Source organism: Sminthopsis crassicaudata, chromosome 2 (assembly GCF_048593235.1).
Source record: "Sminthopsis crassicaudata isolate SCR6 chromosome 2, ASM4859323v1, whole genome shotgun sequence".
Lineage (NCBI taxonomy): Eukaryota > Metazoa > Chordata > Mammalia > Dasyuromorphia > Dasyuridae > Sminthopsis > Sminthopsis crassicaudata.
In genome coordinates this window covers 625116769-625139574 of record NC_133618.1, presented here as the reverse complement: position 1 = coordinate 625139574, position 22806 = coordinate 625116769, and the positions used below count along the sequence as shown (strand labels likewise).

Below are 22806 nucleotides of genomic sequence, written 5' to 3'. Positions count from 1 at the left end.
GAGAGCTAAGAAAAAAAAGTCAGAGCAGGGTGATTGACTGGGATAATATGTGAAAATGAGAGTTTGGAAATGGGGCAACAGGAGAAGAGGAAGAACAAGAGATTGTGATGAAAACAGGAGAATTTCAGAGTTTAAGATCTTGGATGTCTCAGAGTAATGAGGAGGCCCAAAGTGTGGAACATTTTTTAAATTTTTTAATGGTATTTTAATAGTACTTATTACATATAAAGAGAATTTTCAACATTTATTTTTGTAAGATTTTGAGTTCAATTTCTTTCTCCCTATATCCCTTACTTCTCTCTTCCCAAGATAGTAAGTCATCTGATATAGGTCGTAAATGTACATAAATGTACAATAAACATTTCCATATTAGTCATGTTGTGAAAGAAAAATTAGAACAAAAGGAAAAAACCCAGAGAAAGAAAAGGTAAACCAAAAAAAAAAAAAAAAAAAAAGAGGTAAAAATAGTATGCTTTGATCCACATTCATCCTCCATAGTTTTTTCTCTGAATGCAAATTATTTTCCCTCCTAAGTCTACTGAAATTGTTTTGGATCACGAAGAGCTAACTCTATCATAGTTGATGACATAATTCTTGCTGGCATGGAGTATTCTTGTGGGAATCTGAGCTACAGTTGAGAAAGAGATCTTCAGAACTGATGGAATTGACCCACAGGAGGACAGTATTTCCAAGAGACATCTTTGCAAATATTGAAGACACCAAAGATGAGGACAAGGATTATAGGAGAAAAGATGGAACAGATAGTTTCCTGGAGGAGGATCTGTATGTAACTTGGAAATTAGTAGTTAATAACTACGTGGCACTGCCCTGAGTGATTAAATTTGGCAATGTGAATTTTTAGTAAGGACAGATTGGGGAGTGATAGCAACAGAAGGAAAGTCTAAAAGTGGTGGTTGGGAGCAAATGGTATTGGGGCTCTTTCCCTTGATCCCGTGCTCTCTGGAAGTTTGAACACAAGGGAAAGAGGCCAGCACTGAACATTCAGCACAGTAGGTATTTATAAAATAGTATCATTTTTCCAAATATATGCAAAGATAGTTTTCAAGATTCATCTTTGCAAAACCTTGTATTCCAGATGTTTTTTTTTTAAATAGTATTTTATTTTTCCAAATACATGCAAGGATAGTTTTCGAGAATCACCTTTGCAAAACCTTGTGTTCCAAATGTTTTTTTTCCCAAATACATGCAAGAATAGTTTTCAAAATTTACCTTTGCAAAATCTTGTGTTCCAGATTTTTCTCCCTCTCCCCCCATCACATTCCAAGATAGCAAACAATCTGATATAGGTTAAAAATGAGTTACGTACATTTTAAAGGACTTTTTGGCTAGCTTGTCATCCATCAGTGTATCTGTTTGTTTGCTTGACTGGACTGATTGTCTGTTGTCCTTTATGCTAGACAAGGCAGAGTGTCAGGCTGTCTGCCTTGCTGGTTTATCTCTCTGGCTGCCTGGCTAGTCTCTGTCACAAGCCTGTCTGTGCTGTCTGCCTTCAGCAGCAGCTACCTGAGCAGGTAGGGAGGAAAGAGCTGTTAATCCTGGAACATCAGCCTCTGAAGATCAGCTTTGAGACATTTCTACAAGGTAACTAGGTGGCACAAAGGATGGAGCACATCACCTGGACAAGCTGAGTTCCAATTTGATCTCAAATGCGTGCTCTCTGTGTGACCCTGGACAAGTCATTTAAATTCTGTCTACTTCCATTTCCTAAGCTGGAAAATGGGGGTAATAATAACATCTTACTTCATCTTACCTCTATTTGTTTCGAGGATCAAATAAAATCATCTTTACGAAGTGCTTAGGGTAGTGTCTGGCACATAGTTCCTTTCCTTCTCTGCACTTTTTTTTTTTAGAGGATATAAATCTGACCTCAGGGTCCCTTTTCCTCTATGAAGTAGGTTCTATTATCACCTCTCAGCTATAAACCAGTCTTCCTGATAGACTATTTCCTTCCTAGGAGCTACATCCCAGTCTGAAAAGTATCTGCAATCGTGTGTGTTTGGTGTCTACATTGGTATAATTGGTGGTGAAATCTCACCAGAGCCTTGGCTTTCCCATCTTTATTCATCCTTCTTAATTGACTTCTTTGCCTGAGATAGAACAAAATTGAGAGACTGACACCCAGCCACTGGGGTAGAGATATGAGAAATCCTGACGTTGGCTACATTACCCTGTATTCCAAGGTGGTCACTAAACTGGTCAGATTGTGCTTCTAGGTGCTCTGTGTCAGGAGAAATAGGCAGAGAAAGGAGTCCTGTCCTGTCCTCTTTCCTTCCCCTCCCATTTCCTTCTCTCCAAGGACATTGGGCCTAGGCCTTCCATTCCCTCTTTTTGCTCCTCACTGTTTGCCTCCCAGTCCTTTTCCCCACATTTTGGACATTTGAGCCAGTGAAGCACTCTAATAGGGGAAATAAGCTGTAGTGATGTGGTTTCCTCCAGGGTCAGCTGTCTGTTTCCCCCCGTTGCTCTCGTCTACCCAGCGCAGGCCTCCTTCCCCAGTGAACAGGACACCTGTTCTCTGCTGGGAGCTGGGCCCTGCTGCCCTGCCTCGGGGAGAGAGCACAGGAATTCTCGCAAGGAGCCAGGAGCCAGCCTGGGTGGGGTGGGAAGGATGGCTAGGCAGGGACTCGGGCTTGGGGCAATGCTGGGGGTACGAAGGGCTTTCGAGGCGTGTCCAGGGGAGGCCGAACCCTAACCAGACGGGGCCAGGCTCAGTCTGCAGGCGGGATGTGCGCCTGTTTGGGGGCATTGTGCGGGGGGGATTGGTTTGCAAAGCCATTGGCTCAGGGGTGGATAATACTGGCTCACTTCTTTTGAAGGCGCAGTGTGAGCCCCCCAAAGAAAGTGCTTTCCAAAGTGGCTTTGAAGCCAAGAGCCCATTGAAGGAAAGAAAGGCCCAGAGAGGGGATTAGTTTGTTCAGCAGCTGTGAATTTCAGTGGGAGGTTGATGAACTCGGGAGTCTTTGTTTAAATTAAAGGGGGGGGGAGAGAAAAAACCCCTGCTGGCTGGAGAGCCCCACTCCGGCAGCCGCTGACACAGGGAGGAGTGCGAGCCGAGCCGCGGGGAGCGGGGTCCGCCCAGAGAGGCCGCTTCCCAAACGCCCTGGGGAAAGGTGTCGGGAGCCGGGGAGGGGGCAGCGGCGGATTAGCATGTGAATTGAAGCGGCCCCGCGGCTGGAAGACTGGGGGAGGAAGGGGTTGTCGAGGGGAGGAGTTGGGAGGGGGCTCGGGGGCCAAAGAGGGAAGGGGGAGGAGGAGGAGGGAGAAGGCAGGCGGATTTAATAGCTTGTTGGGCCCCTCTTTTTCCTTCCTGAACTCCTCGGGGAGATTGTTTTGCCGGGGGCAGCCTTTTCTTTCCCCCGCCCCCTCTCCCCCCAGAGGAGGCTCTCCCCTCCGGGAGCCAACGTAAATATTTCTCCTCTTGGAATGCGGGTTAATTAAAAGGAAACCGAGGAGGGGAAGCTTCCAATCCCGGCCTACAATGGTCAAGTGGCCCAGCTCCCTCCCGACCCTCCGGGGGCAGGCTCCTCAGGCTGTCCCGACTCGGTCCCTGTCAGAGCTGAAAGGTCGCAGGGGAGAAAGCATCCTCTCTGACTGGCCTGCTTCCCTTTCACTGCTCCCCCAAACCCTTGCTGCGGTTCAGGGCTCCTCTCTCCTCTCTGCCTCAGTCTGCGGGTGCAGCAGGGAGTTGGCAAGGGGGGAGCTAGGAGATGGCCTGGAGGCCTCTGGGATTGTTGTTGAAAGAGAAATTTGATGTCGCCAGACTAACTAAAGGTTCGAAACCCGCCTGGATCACTAGAGCAAGTCTTTCCGGGGCTGCATCCCCATCTACTGAAAGCCCCGAGGAGCTCTAAGGTCCCTTGGCTTTCTGTGCCTATGATGCTCTCACCTGGGCTCAAATGCTAAACTCTGTGGCTGACATTTCTTAGAGGAGCGAAGGTGGTATGAAGTGGGGAAGAGCTGAGCCAATTATGTTATATCGGAAGCCATTCCCTATAGTTGTGATGGAATATTGAGTGCCATAAGTAATGAGGAAAGGACCGGGAAAAACTTGCATGAGCTAACAGAGATAGGGGAACAGAATGAGACCATTGTACACAATAACGATAACACTGTTGTAACCAAACAACTTTAAGGTCAGTTCTCAATGACCAACTTTGATTCCAGAGGCCCCAGGGTGAAGGATTCTACCTGCCTCTTGAGAGAAAAATAATGGACCCCAGGCAAATTGAGACATACCCTCTACATGGCCAGTGCAGGACTTTGTTTTGCTGGATTATGCATGTTTGTAACTCTCCACCTCCCTCTTGAAACTATCAGAGCCTCAAGCAATTTTATAAGACCATGAGTTTCAAACAGTTTTCAGGAACTAAATCATAGCTTTATGATGTAATACAGAACTAGCAGATATACCTCATGGGGCCGTCCCAAAGAAAACACTTTCTAAATAGGAAAGTGCTACAAAAATGTGAGCTATTAGTGGGATCATAAGAAATTATACAGGTAGGGGCAGCTAGGTGGCGCAGTGGATAGAGCACCAGCCTTGAATTCAGGAGGACCTGAGTTCAAATTTGATCTCACTCAAATCTTAACACTTCCTAGCTGTGTGACCCTGGGCAAGTCACTTAACCCCAGCTTCAGGGGAAAAAAATTATACAGGCATCTGGGTGGTACAGTAGATAAGACTTGAGTTCAAATCATCTGGCTCAGATACTTACTAGCTAAGTGGCCCTGAACAAGTCCCTCCCTTCTGTTTGCCTCAATTTCTTGTCTATAAAATTAGCAGGAGAAATGGTAAATCACTCCAGTATCTTTGCCAAGAAATTTCCAATGGGGTAATGAAGAGTTGGACAAAACTAAACATCATGAAATAATATATGTAAAGCATTTTGCAAACTTAAAAAATATCATATAAACATGGCCGTTGTTATTTTAAACCGCTATATTTTTAGATCATAGAAGCTGACTAATTCAACTGTTTTATTTTACAGATGAGAAAACTGAGGCCCTAGGGTGTTAAATGACTTGCCTAAGTTGATACAAGTAGTAGATATCAGAGGTAACATTTGAACCCTTTGGTTCCAGGGCACATCCTACATTTTTAACATGTAATTTAATAATAACCATGAAGTTCATTGTAGATGTAGGGGACAATGGATGTGAAATGTATATTCTATCAAACACAGTCAACATATTTGGTTTTGCTGAATTGTTGCTTCTTTCTTTCTTTTAGGATTTTTGTTTCAAAAGATACAACAAAAATATTGTTGGGGAGAGCTATTTTTGGAAATGAACGTGATATGAAAACAGAAGTTATAAATAAAAATAAGATTAAAATTTAAAAAAAAAACAATAATGGGAAGGAGGAGGCCTTCACTGGAAACCCAAAAGTACCAATCAGGTTCTATCATCACACATGAGTACCAATTACAAAAGGAGCAAAGGAAAGTTTCTTGAAAAAGTTGGTGAAAAATTAGAAGGTTCTGTTTTAGAGAATGGGCAAAGATGGAGATGGAGACAGCACTTTCTAACAAAGAGTTAGAGAAAGAATCTTAGCCTTAGTGTAAATGAATTATTACCATCAGAGAGAAGATGAGAAGAAGGAAGGGCTATGAAAATCAATGCAGCTGCTGTGACTCCCTTGGGTGGATGATTCTTGACTATTTGGGTGCTCTTGGTCTTGGAAAATATGAGGGAAGAGGGAGCCCATTTCCCACATGCCATTGTCTTCAAGTTCCTGAACTAATGAGTTCAGAACTCTGCCTTTTCTTACTACTTTAAAGTAATTGTTTTTGTACAAGTGATATGGATTTGGGATGACAGTTCCAGGAACCTATTTCCTTCCAAGAGCCCTAATACTCACTTTGGATAGAAAGATGGCCCATCTTTTCTGGTTAGAACAGTCCTGGGGACTTCCTTTCCCTTCTTTGACCTAAATTGAGCAAATTCCCGCTTTTGCCATATGGACTGACATCAAACTGACATCATCATTGGAAAAGCTCTTGGCTACTGTTTTATTGCATTAGCTTGTGGGTAATAGACTCCTTAGCCGAAGGCAAGGGGGCTGAAGTTTGAGGATGGCTGGCATCCAGGGTATAGGGCCTGAATAGGAAGCTAGAAAGTCTCCAGCCCTGGAGAAAAAAATACATTCTCTAACAGAAGGCAGCAAATAGTTAGATACAGATTCCAGTGAATTAAGTTCAAAGTGCTCAACTTCTATTGATCTCAATCCTTCAAAGAGCCACAATTTCATTCCCTCCCATCCTTGTGGGTGCTCAATTTTCCATCAATATAATTCATAACCCCTCTGTACCCTAAGTTCATGGTCGGTTTAACCAGCTGCTATAATTAATGAGATCCATCCATGTGAGGAGCTTCTCTGAACCTAATTTGGTTGGTCCTTAGACAAAAGATACACAATCCATTTTTCATTTTATATTCAAAGCTTTTCCATCTTGTTCGCATTGACCAGAGCTTTGTGCTAAACCCCACCCCCACCCCAAATTTCTTATATATATATATAATACAATTAAATAGCCCCTTCACACTACGCTTCCTTTTGGGAAGAAGGCTCTCAGTCTTTCCGGCCTAAGTCCAGGTCAGAGCCATAAAATCAGGGTGAGTTTAGCAAATAAACAGTCTCACCTCAGATGAATTCTGGGAGGCAGAAAAATGGGATTAAGGTTTGGATCCACCTCTAGCAATTCTTGAAGCCATGGAGTTAGAACCATAGGGTTTCTCTGATTATCTACAGGGTGCCACTTCTAGGTGCTAGCCGGGAGACAACTGTTCCATGGGGTGGGCACCTTGGGCCTCCTGATTTCCTTTCCTGTGGAATACAAACAGGGCTTCAGCTCTAGCCTGACTATTGCAATCCTCCAACCTCCAAGTTTTCCAAATTAGTCTCCAAAGGCAGTCTCTCCCTGGAATGGAAGAACAGGGACTACATGGAAGGTTCCTCCCACCTTTGTTAGAGGAAGAAAAGAGTTACTAGGGACAGGAGTTGAGTAAATTGAGTTTCCAGGGAGCAACATCTAGGAGAGGAGGGGCAAGGAGAGAGGCTGCGGGGGAAGGAGAGATCTTATCTGGGTTCCATGAGTCTCAAAGTATTTTTCTCAGCTTTAAAGGCCCCACCGATAGCACTGCTGTGCGTAAGAGGGTAAGAGGGCCCGCTTAGCTTACGGATTGGTTACAAGAGAAGGTGCTCTCACATGTGGGCCGGAAACAGGATAAGGACTCCGTGAAGGATTAGGTTTGGGACCCTTAGCTCATTACCAGGAGCCTGGAGGCTGAGATGGGGAGGGACGCGAATTGCCTGGCTCCAGCCTTTCCGGAGGCTGATGCGGGCTGGGAGGAGGCCGGGAGAGAAAGTGGGGCGGGAGGCGCGTCTGGGGGCGCTCCCGGAGCTCTGGGGTGAGGAGGGTAGCGCCGGGGCCGAGGGCCCCTGCTGTCACGGGGGTGGGGGCGGGGAGGGAGGGGTAGACGGGGTCGGGGCGGGCAGCCCTAGGGCCGCCTCCTGGGGCGCAGGCGCTCTCCTCCGGAGCGGCTGCAGAAGTACTTGGTGACGCGGCGGCGGCACTGCTCGCAGCGCACGGCGCAGCACCAGTGAAACTTGCAGTTGCAGCTGGTCACGGTCTCGGCGCGCCGCTGCTCCACGGCCAGCCCGCAGTCCCCGCACAGGCGGCGGCAGCTTCGGCGCTCCCAGCGGCCGAGGGCGCGGCCACGCCGCAGGCACTCGCGGCCCTCCGTGCCCGGCAGCCCGAGCGTCTTGTTCTCCAGGCAGTAGTCGGGAGAGTCCTCCAGGTGCACGAGCTCGCGCGTGGAGATGGCGCGGAAGGTGTCGGCGATGGCTCCGCGGCCCGCCGCGCTGTTGCCCGCTCCCTGCAGCAGCTCCACCTTGAGCGCCGCGTGGTACTTCTCCTTGAGGTGCGCGCCCACCTCGCGGAACTCGGGCAGCTGCAGCCAGCACGTCTGCGTGGTGCAGCTGCCGGACACGCCGTGACACTTACACGTCCGCTTCATGGTGGCCTTCACCGCCTGCGAGGGGACAGAGTGAGGGCCCGGGTCTGACGGGGCCCGCGCCCCCAGCCTCAGCAACCTCCCCGGCCAGCATTCAGGACCCTGGACACCTCCTCAGAACTGCTTTACTTCCCCGGCGCTCTGCCCCGGGGACCCAGGACCCAGGGTTCTAAGCTATTTAGTCAGGGCGCGTCCTTTCCCCTTTTCCGAGTCCCGCTCTGAACCTCTCTCAGGACTTTTCCCAACCTGCATACCGCCTCAGCCGCCCTCGGGGACAACCCTCCCTCCGAGGGTCCTCCCGCCCCGACCCTAAGGGGCCTGGGAGACAAGGGTGAATGCTATTCTTGGGACGTCAACCCGCCGGCTCAGTGCCTCAGTCTTCTTGTCTGTTAGATGGACAGAAGAGCAGCAAAGGGTAAAGGTAATAAAGGAAAACCTGCTTCGGAGGCACTTAGAAAGGAGCTGGAGCCATCCCTTGCCCCCACCCAGGTGTTGCTAGGGCTCACCTTTCGTCCAGCTTCGTTGTTGTGTAAATTCATGGCAGCCCGAGCATCCTGCCCAGTCTCCAGTGCATCCACAAACTGCTTGGAGATGGCCTCTCCGAAGCCCACATTGTCACTGCAGCCACCCCATAACCAGCCCTGACCCCCTGGAAAGGAGAAGAGAGGGAGGAGAGGGCTTTGAAGCTCCTGCCTTAGCCCTGAGGGAGACCATTCAGCCAGCTGTGGATCTCTAGAGGAAGCATGGTGTGATCTAGGCTGAGGTCTTCTTCTGCCCAGAGCTGTCTCTGAACATGGGAGAAAAAGGGGGGCAAGGCCACCCAGGACTCAGAATTTGGATCCTCTCAAATTTGGGGGGTTCATTCTTTCTCAACCAGCTTTCATTGAATGACTACCATATGTCAAGGACTGTGCAAAGCTCTGGGGATACAAAGAACAAAAAAAAGAGAAATAATCCCTGCCCTCAAGGGGAATGCAATATGCACACAGAGACATAAATGCAAAATAATTTCTGGGGAGATAGCACTAGGAACTAGGAAATGAGCTGGGCCTTGGGTAGGAGGTAGCACTGGGGCCAATGTTAAGGGAGGGTGGGGATGCCAAAGAAGATCAAGTGGCGATAGTTTCAACTCCGAGCATTATTTAGCTCATCTTTAACCTCCCCCAGATGTCATCCTCCACCAACATGGTTTGTAGATTTAAGTAATAGTTAAGGGTATGTCTTTAATAAGAAACAGATGCTACCCACTCAACTGATGTTTAAGGAGTATAGGAGGAATAGAGAATCTGCCTTTCCTTGGGAATTGGCTTAGTAGGCCCTGGGATAATATGTTATATATCTCCTGTCCCTTCACAATCTCTGTGATCTATATAATCTATTTAAAATTCTTACCTTTAAGCCATCTCTAAGTCAGGATAGGAGAGAAAAAAATAAATTTACATGATAATTTTGTTGTATATTTGAAAAGAATAGCAAATAGTGCATAGTAGATTTGCAATTGCATATACAATCATCTTTTTATTGTACTGTTATTGAAAAAAATAAAATTCTCAGCTTTTTAGGGAGAGGAAAAGGAAAGGTGAAAGGGAGGGAGAAAATTTGGAACTCAAATTTTTAAAAATTGTCTTTATGTGTAATTAGAAAAAAAATACTATTAAAAAAATTTCTGTCCAGTCAAATAAGATTTCTTGCCATTCCTTACTCCTGACATTTCATTTTCCCATCTCCATTACTTTGTTCATGGTATTTTCCAGGATGCAATGCTCTCCCTCCTCACCTCTTTTCCTAGAATCTGTCCTTTCCTTCCAAAAGCATCCCTTACATGAAGCCTTTTTTAATTCCCTAGTTGCTACTGTTTTCTTCCCAAATTGTCTTTTATTTACCTATTTATTTTCTATATTGGGCATATATGTTGAGAAATAATGCAGGGTAATGGCTTAGAAGCTAGACCTTAAAGACAAGAAGACATCATTTTACGTTCTGATACATGCTGGCTGTGTAATCCAGGATAAATCATTCAATCTCATAGTGCCTTAAGCATAAACTGCAGATAAGATGCCAGGCTGCATTGGTAGAAGGAATTTCCTCATCTGGGAGTTCCCTATACCAATGACAACACAGGTTCAGTCCCTAGTCTTATTTTTTATATTAGTGGGTATGTCTGACCCCAGTGGACAAGGGATCCTTGAAAGCAGGGGGTTTTCATTTTTATTTTTGTAGCCACAGAATATGGCACATAGATTCTACTTAATCAATGTTTTTGGATTGATTGATTAGCTGTTTGTAGAAATCCAGGTAGTTTCTTTGCACTTTGGAGAAATCTGTGTACCTGAGATTCCTGGGAAAACTGGGTATTCAAGTGGATAGGATTCTGCACGTGGATTCAGTAAAGGTGCAAATCTAGCTTTGGACATTTACTAACTGTACAAGTCCTGTGCAAATCACTGGACCAATTTTTTCATCTGTACCATATAAGGGAGATTAAAAATATGGAGATTATGATTATGCTTATGCAGTATGATACATGTGGCAATACTGCACATGGTTAATATATATTGGATTATTTCATATTTAGGGAATGGAGTGGGAGGAAGGAAGAGAGAAAAATTTGGAATAAGGTTTTGCAAGGGTGAATTTTGAAAACTATCTTTGCATGTATTTTGGAAATAAAAAGCTATTGTTAAAAAAAGAAAAAATAGAGATCAGTGACTGGGAGCCACAGAGATAAGGCTAGAACATTTCTTTTCTTCATCCTTCTGATTCCCTTCTGGTTCCCTTCCTGGATCACTTCTGAATGTATGTAAATTTTGTTTTGTCATATGAATAAACCCTGATATAGCACACTTGTCCTTAGCATATGGTCAAGAATCCCAAAATGGGTTTATGATATAAAAAAACAGCACTACCCCCCCACACACAGAGGTTGTAGAGGAATAGGGAGGGCAGGCAACCAAAACCTAGGAATGTTTGTTCTCTAATCCTAGCAGCTGGTTAGAATTTGCTCCTATTTAGAGTATCAATAGGTTACAAAAAGAAAAGATCACCTGTTCTGAGTACTTCATTCCCTGAAAAATTGAGGTCCCTGGATAAGGTAGATCTGTGCAGAGCAGAGCCAGAGGGAGAAGCAAGGAAGAGAGAAGAAAGAGACTGAGGAGGAAATGTGGAAGAAAATTTTGGAGGAAGGGCAAGGAATGTAAAAGCCTAAGGGGGACAGAGGAATTAGGGCTTGGGAACTTGGAGAATTGGAATCAAGTAAGGACTTGAATTGTTGGGGATGGGCTTTAAGGGAATGAGAAAGCATATAGCTTGAAAGAGGAGAGGGAATCTAGAGACATGCTCCTATGGGAGAGAGCCACAGAAAAAGAATGAGGGAAAAGTGGGAAAAAAAGAGGAGAAGGCCCTCAGAAAAAGAAAAGCAGAGGGAAAGGACAGGAAAATGAATGTTAAAGGGAGTATTGGTAGATGATATGTCAAAAAAAAATCAAGCTTAGGAGAGAAGAGAGGGCTTGCTCCAAGGGTCTGCTTCCATTATCTTTTCCTGATGAGAATAATTGGTGAAAAAAATGTGCATTTTGGGTTTTTCTCAGCCCTATCTGTGATCTGACCTCTCCCAGGTCTGATTCCATGGGAAGGTCTGGGTTCTGTTTTATTGGCTTAGTTTTTTTTCCCCTTAGTGAAAGGATCCCATTCTATGTAGGGTCTTCCCCTGATGCCCACAGAATTCCCTGCCCCCTTCATATTTTTATTTCTGTCACTAACTCCCATCCCACCCCTCTCCACACTGGATACTTACCCAGCTGCCCATTTCGAGAATCATCACATCCACAGTTGTCAAAATCCCCAAGGCTGCAGTTTCGGGTCAACGTGTACATGACCCCAGCAGAGCTGATAGCATGCACAAAGGCTGTCTCTCGATTGGCTGTTAAGAATCAAAATGGAGACATCTAGAGGGTGGTGTAGGCTATATCCTCTTCAGTGTCTCTCATGCCAAACTCAGAGACCAACTAGTTGAACCCATAGAGGGAAGCAGGAAACCTCACTACACAGGTGATCATCTGGGTTACATTTGGATATCTCCAAATCTCAGAGAAGCAGCTCATCCCACTTTCAATAACCCCAACTGTGCTGAGCTAAAGATGGGTTCTCTGCAACTCTAGGGTCAAGCAAAATGCATCTGATCCCTCTTGTCAAACAATCAGTAAATATGTATTAAGTGCCTAATATATGCTACGTGCTTCAGACCTTCCTATTACTTGAAGATACTAAAAATACCTGAACTTGATTAAAATCCTGGTTCCATATTCTCCAGGTTCAGAAACTGACTCTTAGTATAGTTGTGATATAAATGTATACATTTATATGCATACATATGTATATATGTACACTTACATATAAGTATACATGTATATTATAGAATAATAATAGCACTTCATACATGGTGTACAATAGCAAAGTATATTATATCACTCCTTTGCCTCAATCTACTCTAGGCTCCATTTTCCAAGCTCTCCTTTCACTCCCTCTGTTCTTTGCACAGCTTATCTGTTCTTTGCTTTTCTCTGATTCTCTGCCAGCTGTGCCTTTTGGGACCCTCCCACCCAAATATCCCTAATTGAACTGGGGACTAGGACCGGGTCTGAGCCAAGACCCTGAGGGAAAAACAAAGAGATTGCATTGGAGGAACCTGCCATGGGGACCCTAAGACAAGTTTGCTCCAGAATAGCTGTAGCTGGAGGGAACCAAAGCTCTGGTCATCGGAAATGATACTCCCCTTCTCAACCCCCAGCTCTTGGCTGAGTCTGCTGGCCAGTGCCATGTATGTACGCATATGTGCACATGTGTGCTTGCATGCATGCATATGTTACTTGGAAGTACGACGGCTGCTCAAGCTTTATGCCTGTAACAAAGCAAAGTGGATGCAATCCAAGAAATATTTATTAAATGACTACCCTGTGCAAGGCACCGGGAATACAAAAGAACTCCATATAACCAGCCATTTTCTCCTCTCATAATGATAGAACTTTATGGAGGCAGAGAATGGGACAAAATAAGGGTGAAGCAGCATTGGAAATCAAGGCCCATAGAGCAAAGGCTATACAAGAGGAGAAAGCAATTTTTCTGGGTAGACAAGATTTCCAAGAAGGAACCCGATGGAGAGAAGAGGCCTTTGAAGGGCAGTAGATACATGTTCAGGACTATGCCAGGATATGGGACTCTAACCTGTGGCCAAGGGGTCCCAGGAGCTGCGGCTGAGGCTTTCCTTACCACTGCGTAGCCCGCCATGACTGGACAACTGGAGCGCTCTCTCGGGGCAGTTCCATCGGTCCCAGGCAAACTGGTATTTGCATTCTTCAATGCCACTCTGAGCACCAGCGGCCACGCTGCTGGAGTAGATCAGATAGGCCTGCAGGAAGAAGAGGACCAGTGTACCCAATCACCTGGGTCAGTAGGTCCCTCATTTAATATTGTTGAAGTCCCTACTCTGGGCCAGGCAATGTGATAAACACTGGGGACACCCACACGCAAAAGCATAAGATAACCTCTGCTTTCAAGGAGTTCACAGTGGGAGCGAGAGACATGTAAACAGCCATATTCAAACAGGACACACACAGGATAAGAGACAAGGATTCAAATTGTTCCCATGTCAGTCAAACCTGACTCTTCTCCCATATTCCACCAGCATCAGCTAATACCTGAATATAGGTCTCATGTTTATTGGTGCACACCTTCCCTTAGCAGGGGCAAGGTTAGAACAGCAAGATCAGGCCAGCTGACCTTGAAGGACAAGGGTGAAAGGAGAGAGGGATGGGAAGGTAGCAGCTGAGTGTGTCTGCAGCCCACACATATAATCAAGACGACACAAGGCTCTTGGTATGGTTGTTCAAAGCTATTAGTAGATTTAGTTTGAAAATCCGTATGATGTTAAAGGAAGGGAATATAACAGGCTCTCACTGGAGGGCAGTCCCACATGGAAAAAGGCCTTTCCTGATCCTTCCAGTTTCTAATACTTTTTCCCCTCTTTTACCTTCCTATTACTTTCCACTTATACATACACATGTGTATATGCTGCCCTGATAGAATATAAGCTCTTTTTTAAAAAGTTTTTTATTTTTCCAAATATATTCAAAGATAGTTTTCAATATTAATTTTTTGTAAAACCTTATGTTCCAAATTTTTCTCACTCTCTCCCTTCCTCCTTTCTCTTTTTAGCAAGAAACCCACTAGAGGTTAAACATGTACAATTCTAGAATATAAATTCTTTGAGATGAGGGCAGGGAATATTTTATTTCTGCCTGTGTCTCTGTACTGCCTAGCATAGTATCTGGTACAGAATTATTGCTTACTAAATGCTTATTTCTTGGTTAATTCCTAGTTGTTTTTCAATATCCACTTAGTTAAAGGATTTAGAGATGTTTCCCTTAGGAGAAGGGAAGATTTAAGGGGGAAGTGATTGTTTCTTATCTGGGATTATGGTAGAATACAGGTAACAATGGCTGGAGACCAAGGACTGTTGGATTTTTGTTCTCCCTGAAAAGAATTTATGGACAAACAAGGATGCTGATGTGGATACAGATTATTATGATTTGAAACACAGTGCAACTTCAGCAAAAAGGTTCAAACTAGGTTCATAAGTCCAGGAGAACTGGAGAGAAAGGTCCCTTCTAATTGGCTGAGGGTCAGAGAAGGCTTCCTATGGAAAGTGGCATCTGAGATGGGTCTGAAAGGAAGGGCAGGATTTGGAAAAGGAGAAGAGGTGAGGAGGGCATTATAGGTAGAGGGATAGGCAGGAGAGGTGGGAAAATGCATGAAGTTGTCCCAATCCCTTTGGGTAAAGGTGATAATAATGAAAAATTTATGTAGTGGTACGAATTGGCTAAAGAATAAAGGGAAATCAAAAATTTCTCTTACCTTTGGACCAGTCATCAGGAAATTATTGACTGACCTAGAATAAACAGAGATCAGAATGTGAAAAGAGAAAAAAAAACTGTCCCCTACCCCAAGTAGCTGCTTCTTTTCTGTCTACTCCATCTCACCATCCTCCTCTCTTTTACATTTTCAGATTCTGCACTACCAAGAACTTTGAATATCTGCTTGATCATTTCCCTCCTCTCATATTGTTAATTTCCACTCTCAGATTCACCCCCTGTTCTGGACATCTCTCTCCAACTCCCAATTGTTTTCCATTCAATACACCTTAGTGTGCAGAGTTCCATCTATCCATTCATCAATCAACAAGTATTTATTAAACTTCTGCTACACAATATTGCTGTTACTGTGTGCAATGTTCTTCTGGTTCTGTTCATTTGACCTTGCATCAGTTCATGTAAGTCTTGCCAGGTTTTCTAAGAGCATCCTGCTCATCATTTCTTAAAGCACAATAGTTTTCCATTACAATCATATACAACAATTTGTTCAACTATTTTTCAGTTGATGGACATCCCCTCTATTTCCAAATCCTTGACATCAGTAAAAGAGCTGTTAAAAATATTTTTGAATACACAGGTCTTTTTCCTTTTTCTCTCTTTGAGACACCGGCCTGTTAGTGGTATTGCCTAGTCCAAGGGTGTACATGCATTTATAGCTTTTGGGGCATACTTTCAAATTGTTCTTCAGAATAGTTGAATCAGTATACCACTTCACTACCACTTCATTATATTAATGTTTTAATTTTCCCACATCCCTTCCAATATTTGTTATTTTTCTTTTCTGTCATAATAACTACTCTGATAGATATGAGGTGGTAGCTCAGAGTTGTTTTATTTTCAATTCTCTAATTAATAGTGATTTAGAGCATTTTTTTTTCAGATGACAATAGATAGTTTTGATTGCTTTCTCTGAAAACTGCCTGTTTATATGCTTTGGCCACTTATCAATTGAGAAATGACTTTTATTTACATAAGTTTGATTCATTTTTCTTTGAGAAATGTTTGAGAAATGAAGTCTTTGTTAGAGAAACTCACTGTAAAAAATGTTTTTCACAGTAATTATTACCAACTACACATTTCCCTCCATCTTATTCCCCTTTCCCCATTTATCTTTCTATCTCTCTCCTTTTACCTTGTCCATTATCAAAGTTGTTTTGCTTCTGACTTTTACCTCTCCCAAATTGCCTCCTCTTTCACCAGCTCTGTTCCACCCCACCTTCTCTTACCACCTTCCTCTTTTCATTTCCTTTCCTATGGTAAGATAGGTTTCTACACCCAATTGAATGTGTATATTGTACCCTCTCTGAGCCAGTTTCAATAACAGTAAAGTTCATGTGCATGCTCCCCACTTCCTCCATTTCCCCCTTCACTGCAAAGTCTCTTTCAGGCCTCTTTTATGTCAGATAATTTATTTCATTCTACTTCTCCATTTCCCCTTCTCCAAGTGTATTCTTCTGTCTCATGATTTTATTTTTTAGATAATCATACCATCCATTCAGCTTATACTTCTGCTCTCTAAGTATACTCCTAACTGCCCTAATAATGGAAAAAAAATTAGGAGATATAAATATTATTTTCTGAGGTAGAAATAGAAGCACATAACTTTTTTGAATATCTTATAATTTCTCTTTCCTTTTTGCCTTTTTATACTTCTTTTGCATCTTGTATTTGAAAATCAAATTTCCTACTTAGCTCTGGTCTTTTCATCAGGAATGCTTGAAAGTTTTTTGCTCACTGAATAAACATTTTTCCTCCCTGAAGGATTATATTCAGTTTTTCTGGGCAGGTGATTCTTGGTTGTAATCCTAGTTCTTTTGCCCTCTGGAATATCATATTCCAAGTCCTCTGATCCTTTAATATAGAAGCTATTAAATCTTTTGTTATCCTGACAATCCATGACAATTGCCATCCTGAAGATAGCTGCACAATGATTGAATGGTTTCTTTTTAACTGTTTGCAGTATTTTCTCCTTGGGAGAACTCTTGGGAGGTCTGAAATTTGGCTGTAACATTTCTAGGAATTTTCATTTTGGGATCTTTTTCAGAAGGTGATCAGTAGTTTCTTTCAAATTTTTTTTACCCTTGGGTATAGATTTTCAGAGCAGTTTTCTTTGCTAATTTTTTGAAAGATGATATCTAGACTCTTTTTGATCATGATTTTCAGGTTCTTTAATAATTCTTAAATTACTTTTCCTGGATCTATTGTCCAAGTCAGTCATTTTTTCAATAAGATATTTCACATTTTCTTCTATTTTTTTTCATTCTTTTGATGTCTCATAGAGTCATTAGCTTCCACTTGCTGAACTCTTACTTTTAAGGAATTATTTTCTTCAGAGGTCTATTACACATTCTTAAAACAAAACAAAACAAAACAAAAAACCCCCAAAATAACAATTTGGCCAATTCTACCCTTTTTTAAGGAGTTGCTTTTTTCAGTGAATTTTTTATGTATCTTTTTTTTCCCATTTGATCAATTCTGCTTTTCAAGGTATTCTTCTCCTTGTTGGATTTTTGTGCCTCTTTTACCAAATGGCCTAGTCTTGTTGGGTTTTTTTTGTTTGTTTTTTTAATAATAGTTTTTTTTTATTTTCAAAATATATGTAAAGATAGTTTTCAACATTCAGCCTTGTAAAACCTTGTGTTCAAATTTTTTTCTCCCTCCCTTCTCCTTCCCCTTCCCTAGATAGCAAGTAATCCAATATATGTTAAATATGTGCAATTCTTCTATCTAGTCTGTTTTTAAGATGTTATTTTCTTCAGTGCCTCCTTTATCAACTAGTTGACACAATTTTCTTGCCTCATTCTCATTTCTCTTCTCATTTTTCCTACCTTTATTAAATGATTTTAAAGTCTTTTTGAGTTCTCCCGTGACCTGAAACCAATTCATACTTTTCTTTGAGGCTTTGGATGCAGGAATTTTGACTTTTTTGTCTTTTATATGTGTGTTTTGCTATTCCTTGTCACCATAGTAACTTTCTTCTCTCCACCCCCCCCGAGGCTGGGGTTAAGTGACTTGCCCAGGGTCACACAGCTAGGAAGTGTTAAATGTCTGAGACCAGATTTGAACTGGGATCCTCCTGAATTCAGGGCTGGGGCTCTATCCACTGCGCCACCTAGCTGCCCCCACATAGTAACTTTCTATGGTCAGAATTTGTTTTTCTTTTATTTGCTCATTGCCCAGCCTATTTCTTGACTTTTTCAATCTATGCTAAATTTTTTTTAAAAAAGGTCTGCTTCTCAAGTAGAGTGGGCTCTGTTCCAATCTTCAGGTTTTTTGTGCAGCTGTTTTTAGAGGTAATTCTGGGGACCTATAAGTTTTTGGTTTTTCCAAAGTGGTATGATCTAAGGAGAGGTGTATTTACTTCTCTCCTATACTGTGCAGTGATTTATGAGCAACCTCAAGCACTCTTCCACCATGGAATTGTGACCAGGGTCCCTGTGCCACCATGGCTCCAAATTTTGATGTACTAGTGCTCCTACTTGCCCTGCAATTGCCACTCAGAACTGTGACCCAGATCCAAGTATAAGCAATGCAACAGAATCCTTTTAAAGAGACCTTTGTAAATCTCCTTCTTACCTGATGTCATTTCCTCTATCTGTCTCTGGACTGAGAGTCTGGAAACCACAACTACTACTACTGATTCAGTCCCCTCAATGCCTGATCCAGTTTGCTGGAGTTTGGACTGACTAGCACAGCCTGTGCTGTACCATGTTCCACTCTCACCTTGGTTCAACATGCATTTCTTGGCAACTTTCTAAGTTGTCTTGGGCTGAAAAATTATTTCATTCCATATTTTTGTGGGTTCTACCCCTATAGAATTTGTTTAGAATCATTATTCAAATATGTTTGGAAGAGCTTTGGGGAGAGCTCAGGCAAATCTTGCCTTCACTTTACCATCTTGGCTCTCTTCCTCTCCATGAAATGTTGAAAGAAAATGAGGAATGCCTTCAATGTAAATTGGGTTAATCCTAATGGAAGACATATGGAAAGATATAAGACTGCTCACATAAAATGAGAGAGCATGTTTGGATTGTACTTGGCTAACAGGGAAGGTGTTTTCATGATAGATCCATAAAAGGATGGGTATTTATGCAAGGAAAAGTGAATACCAGCATGACCTAGTAGATAGAAATAATTAATCTTATACACATACACAGATACACACACACACTCTTACACACATACACACTAGAAGACTTTCATGTGGAGGTGGAACTTAAGCCATTCATTGAAAAAAAAATAATTTCAACAATGTGGAGGGAGGGAAGAGACTATGGAATCCTAGAATCTCAAGAGTGCAAAAAGTCTTAAAGATCAGTTCATCCAGGAAGTGGCTATCTTCAACATAAAGAAGATCTAATCCAGTTCCACATCTTCTGAGTTTTCCAACCTGTTCTGAATCTAGTCCATGCTTCTCTAGGTTGTCCACAAGGATTTTGTCAAATATTTTGCTGAAATCCAGAAGTACTACATCTGTGGAATCACCAGCCAGGAAGCCCTGTCACATTTAATGGGGAGGGGTATCATCTATCCTGCTGCATATCTGTAGGTGGCACGTTTCTGGAAATCTGTGTTAGCATGCAATGGAGGAACCCTGACCCCCACTTTAGAGAGCATGCACATATTCTGTGACTATTTATTGTCTTATTGTGATTAAGACTAGATGGTGATTAAAAAAAGCTTTCTAAGGCCTTTCTACATGAAGTGATGCTGAATGAAATGAGCAGAACCAGGAGATCCTTACACACTTCAACAACAATACTACATGAGGATCAATTCTGATGGCCGTGGCCATTTTCAACAATGAGATGAACCAAATCAGTTCCATTTGTTCAGTAATGAAGAGAACCACCTACACCCAGCGAAAGAACTCTGGGAAATGAGTGTGCACCACAACATAGCATTTCCACTCTCTCTGCTTTTGTCCACTTGCATTTTTTTAATTTCCTTCTCAGGTTATTTTTACCTTATTTCTAAGTCTGATTTTTCTTGTGCAGCAAAATAACTGTATGGCCATGTATACATATATTGTATTTAATTTATACTTTAACATATTTAACATGTATTGGTCTACCTGCCATCTGGGGGAGGGAGTGGGGGGAAGGAGGGGAAAAGTTGGAACAAAAGGTTTTGCAAGGGTCAATACTGAAAAATTATCCATGCAATATATCTTGTAAATAAAAAGCTATAAGAAAAAAAAAAAAAAAAAAAAGAAAAAGAAAAAGCTTTCTAGTTGGCTGCTGAGCCAGAACTGAACGTGCATATAAGAGCCATGACAGTTACTCATAAAAGGAAATCAGCTAATTCTGGCATTATTTGTTCTCCATGGTCCCATGCTGCCCCTTGATGGCGACCATTTCCCTTTCTCACAAACCATCCCTTTAATCATGCATACTAGAATTTTGTCAGCAATCCAAGTCAATTTAACCAGATTAGAGTCTGGAAACTCTACCCTCTTTTCCTTTTTAAAAACCAGGACGATATTTGCCCTTGTCCAATTCTTCCCCTCCTCTCCCACGCTCCATGAAATTTCAAAGTTCAACGGCAGCAGTTTGACATCACATATCTGCCAGTTCTCTCAGCGCCCTAGGACTTAGGTTATTTAGAACTGGTGACTTGAATTCTCTGGGAACATCAAGGTGCTCATTTATTTATTTATTTTTAAAATTAATTTTATAATTATAACATTTTTTGACAGTACATATGCATAGGTAATTTTTTTTACAACATTATCCCTTGTACTCCCTTCTATTCCAAATTTTTCCCCTCCTTCCCTCCACCCTCTCCCCTAGATGGCAGGCATTCCCATACATGTTAAATATGTTATAGTATATCCTAGATACAATATTTATGTGCAGAACTGAGTTTTGTTGTTGTTGTTGTTGTTGTTGTTGTTGTTGTTGTTGTTGCAAAGGAAGAATTGGATTCAGAAGGTAAAAATAATCTGGAGAGAAAAACAAAAAATGCTAACAGTTTACACTCATTTCCCAGTGTTCCTTCTCTGGGTGTGTGTTCATTTATTTTGGATTTCAACACAGTTCTTTACTTTCCAATCTAAAGATCATTTTCCTTGGTAGAGAAACAGATGCAAAATGAGTTGAATGATTCTACTTTATTTGCTTTGTATTATCATTATTCCACCTACCTCAAATAGAGATTCTATCTCCCTTTAAAAAAATCTTCTTTGTGTCCCCTAACATGTTTTTTAAGTCCTTTTTGTGGTTGTTTGTTTGCATAACCAGACTCAGCTTGCCCAGAAACTCTGAAATCTACTCTGCCAAAATCTAGTCTTTGGAAAGCAGAATTAACAGGACTTAACTATTGGATTAGCAGAGTGAAAGAGAGAGGAATTAAAGATAACTCCAAGATTTAATCTCATTAGGGACTGTTGCCTGGACTTGGTTGAAGGATCCCTCTTAAAAATATAGGGTGAAAAGAATGTGCAAAGAATTCGTCCTTTTATAACTAGTGAAACTTCACAGTATCCACTGAAGTATTCTAGTATCTGTCCTAGAAAGGAGAGACCAAACTCTTCCACAAAGAAACAAAGGAGGTGCTCCTCAATTGGGAAATGGCTAAACAAATTATGGTAAATAAATATAAAGGGATGTTTTATGCCATATGAAATGAAGAAACTGTTTCAGAGAAAGCTGGGAAGACTTATGAACTGATGCAGAATAAAGTAATTGGATAAGAAAAATTATATTATAACATCAAAAAGGTAAAAATGAACAATTTTGAAAGATTTAAGAAATCTGATAAATTCAGTGATCAGCTCAATGATTAGGAGTACTCTTCATCTCCTGACTGGGAATCAGTTGCATATTTTTGTACTTGGCCAGTTTGGAAATGTATTTTGCTTACATAAGCTTATTTATTATAAAGGTTTTCTTTCATTTTTTTTAGTGGGGGGAGATCGGAAATTGAGGGGGAGAAAGTTGCAAAATAAAAAGAATGGTTTCCAAGATCCCTTCTAGGTCTAAATATATGGTTTTAATACCTGAATATGTCTTCTCAAGCTGCATTTATTATCAGAATATGTGGGACTTATCCCTATTTTATGGTTGAGGAAAAAGGTTAAGTGGCTTTTCTAGGTCACATAGCTGATAATATTTGAGGTCAAATTTGAATTCAGATCTTCCTAAGTATTTTTCTAATTTCAGGTCCAGTACTCTATCCTCTTTATTTCCTAACTGCTTACTCCCTGCATAAGATAAATTATTCAAACTCTCTGGACTTCAGTGTTAAATTTTTTAAAATGAGGGAATTGGGCTAGATGATCCCTGAGAGCTTTTTCAACTTAACATCTGGGATTCTATAAGTCCATGATTTTTTGTTTTTTCATGGAATCAGCAGTTCTTAGAGTTGAAAGTTAATTCAGCCACATCATAACATTTCCACTCTTTCTATTATTGTTTGCTTGCATTTTTGTTTTTTTCTTCTCAGGTTATTTTTACCTTCTTTCTAAATCTGATCTTTCCTGTGTAACAAGATAACTGTATAAATATGTATATATATATTATATATATATATATATATATATATAATATATATATATACATATATAGTGTATTTAACATATACTTTAACATATTTAACACGTAGGGCACTGCCTGCCATCTAGGGGACAGGGTGGAGGGGAAGGGGAAAAGTTGGAACGGAAGTTTTTGCAAGTGTCAATGTTGAAAAATTACCCATGCATATGTTTTGTATATAAAAAGCTATGATAAAAAATAAAATTTTTTAAAATTGCATAAGGAAAAAAAAAGAAATGAAAGTTAGTTTAGGCAATAGTTAATACTTTTCCCAGTCAAAGCAGGATTCTGAACACAGCTTCCTAAAC

The 22806-nt window shown here is 41.8% G+C and overlaps 1 protein-coding gene across 2 annotated transcripts in view; it reads right to left on the bottom strand.

The window, feature by feature from the left end:
• Positions 1-465: 465 nt before the first annotated feature.
• The window catches only part of WNT8B (Wnt family member 8B), a 35837-nt gene continuing 13496 nt past the window's right edge, over positions 466-22806 (bottom strand). Inside the window, exons 2-6 of one of the 2 annotated variants that reach the window (XM_074296315.1) lie at positions 14947-14980; positions 13258-13441; positions 11831-11956; positions 8544-8686; positions 466-8055 (exon numbers count right to left, since the gene is read on the bottom strand). In XM_074296315.1, coding sequence (XP_074152416.1) covers positions 7522-8055; positions 8544-8686; positions 11831-11956; positions 13258-13441; positions 14947-14980 — 1021 coding nt within the window. In that variant the 3' untranslated portion in view covers positions 466-7521. The remainder of the gene's footprint in view (positions 8056-8543; positions 8687-11830; positions 11957-13257; positions 13442-14946; positions 14981-22806) is intronic. The other variant, XM_074296316.1, reaches the window with a different exon arrangement.